General features: G+C 37.5%; 1 protein-coding gene across 1 annotated transcript; it reads right to left on the bottom strand.

Annotated features, from left to right (window-relative positions):
• Positions 1-233: 233 nt before the first annotated feature.
• LOC109803237 (brassinosteroid-responsive RING protein 1) lies at positions 234-1,030 on the bottom strand. The gene has a single exon (XM_020364719.3). It carries the CDS (start codon positions 942-944, stop codon positions 456-458), a length of 489 nt encoding a protein of 162 aa, XP_020220308.1. The 5' UTR covers positions 945-1,030; the 3' UTR covers positions 234-455.
• Positions 1,031-1,495: the final 465 nt, after the last annotated feature.

Below are 1,495 nucleotides of genomic sequence, written 5' to 3'. Positions count from 1 at the left end.
TGAAAATAAATTCACCAGTCAACCAAGTAATTAAAATTTCTAATATGCTGTTGTGAGATTTTCTCTTCACGCCATCTTCACTTTTATTATAACCCTTTTTATTTAAACAACAATTAATCTTTATGTAAATAAATCGAAAGAGAAATTATCATTATTTTATAAAGACTAAATTATCTTAAATCAATAAGATAAAAGATAAAAAATAATTTAAAATAGGAAGTGGGACAAAAATGTAATTTAACTTTAAACCCTGTTGTATTACTAATTTACTATCTACCATGGTACAGCAATTATATGCAGTGGCAGCAGAGGATGAAATTTGGAGACAACACACCAATAACAAGAGTAGCAACAAAAAAAGTGTAATGTTCAAAATTTTCTTTTGTTTTTTTATTTTTATTTTTGGTCTTGTTATATACATTTGAGTTTGAGGATGGATGCATGAGGGGTGGGAATCAGAAGGAGGAAGTGTAGTCAGCGTAAAACTCGGTGACTCCAGAAGCGGCCCAGAGCCGTTGATTGTAATCATCGAGCATATCATCGGGCACGAAGGGAGAGCGGCAGAGAGGGCAGGTTTTGTGATCGTGATCGATCCAACGGTCCACGCAGGCGCGGTGGAAAATGTGCTTGCAGTTCCTCATGCACCGAATCTCCTCCTCCGAGGAGAATTCCAACAGACACACCGCGCACGCGCTCTCCTCGGAGTCCCCGAACCTCGCCACCGGCAGCAGCTCGCGGATCAGCAGCGCGGAGGCGGAGGGCGGGCGCGGCGCGGCGTCGGGGGCGGCGGGGTCCGGCCAGGCGACGTCGGTCTGGAGGAAGTCGGAGAGTCCGAGGGTGTCGAAGAGGAGGAATACGAGGTTTCGGAGGAAGCCGAGGAAGGCCAGCGTTTGAATAAAGGGGTTGGGGAAAAAGACCTCCGCGTAGCCCACCGGAAAGCCCATCGGAGAAGAAAAATAATTGAAAAGAGAGAGAGAGAGAAGTGAGGAAGAGAAGCTTCGAATTCGGGCAGAGAGTGTGAGCCACAGCTCACTTTAAATGCATTATTAGTCCGTCCAGCAATTATTAAATGCTCTGTTAACAAGGGTACGGAGGCGCCATTTTTTTATTTTATTTTTTTTCTTTATTCTTCACAAAAAAAGGTGCCAATTAATTATTACAAATTAAATATAAGTAAGTACAAATCTTGAATTTACGTTCTATTACGCAGTATAATTTCTAGTAATAAATAAAATAGAAGACCCATTGGTTCCTAGTTTTATTATATACTTGAATCAGTTGAATGTTACAAAAAAACAAAATCAATGTTCCAAAAAAAAATACAAATTTAATGTACTAATAAACTATATAAATAAAAAAATAATTAAATTTTTTAGACTAATATAATAATTGTAATTAATTATAGAAAGAAATCTTATAAATAAAATGTATTAAACTCTTATTTCAAGTTAATTAAATTTTACTGAATTATCTTTTATTTAAGTATAAATTTTTG

This window comes from Cajanus cajan, chromosome 3, assembly GCF_000230855.2.
Source record: "Cajanus cajan strain Asha chromosome 3, NIPB_CcT2T_4, whole genome shotgun sequence".
Classification (NCBI taxonomy): Eukaryota; Viridiplantae; Streptophyta; class Magnoliopsida; order Fabales; family Fabaceae; genus Cajanus; species Cajanus cajan.
This window is presented reverse-complemented; position numbering and strand designations above follow the sequence as displayed.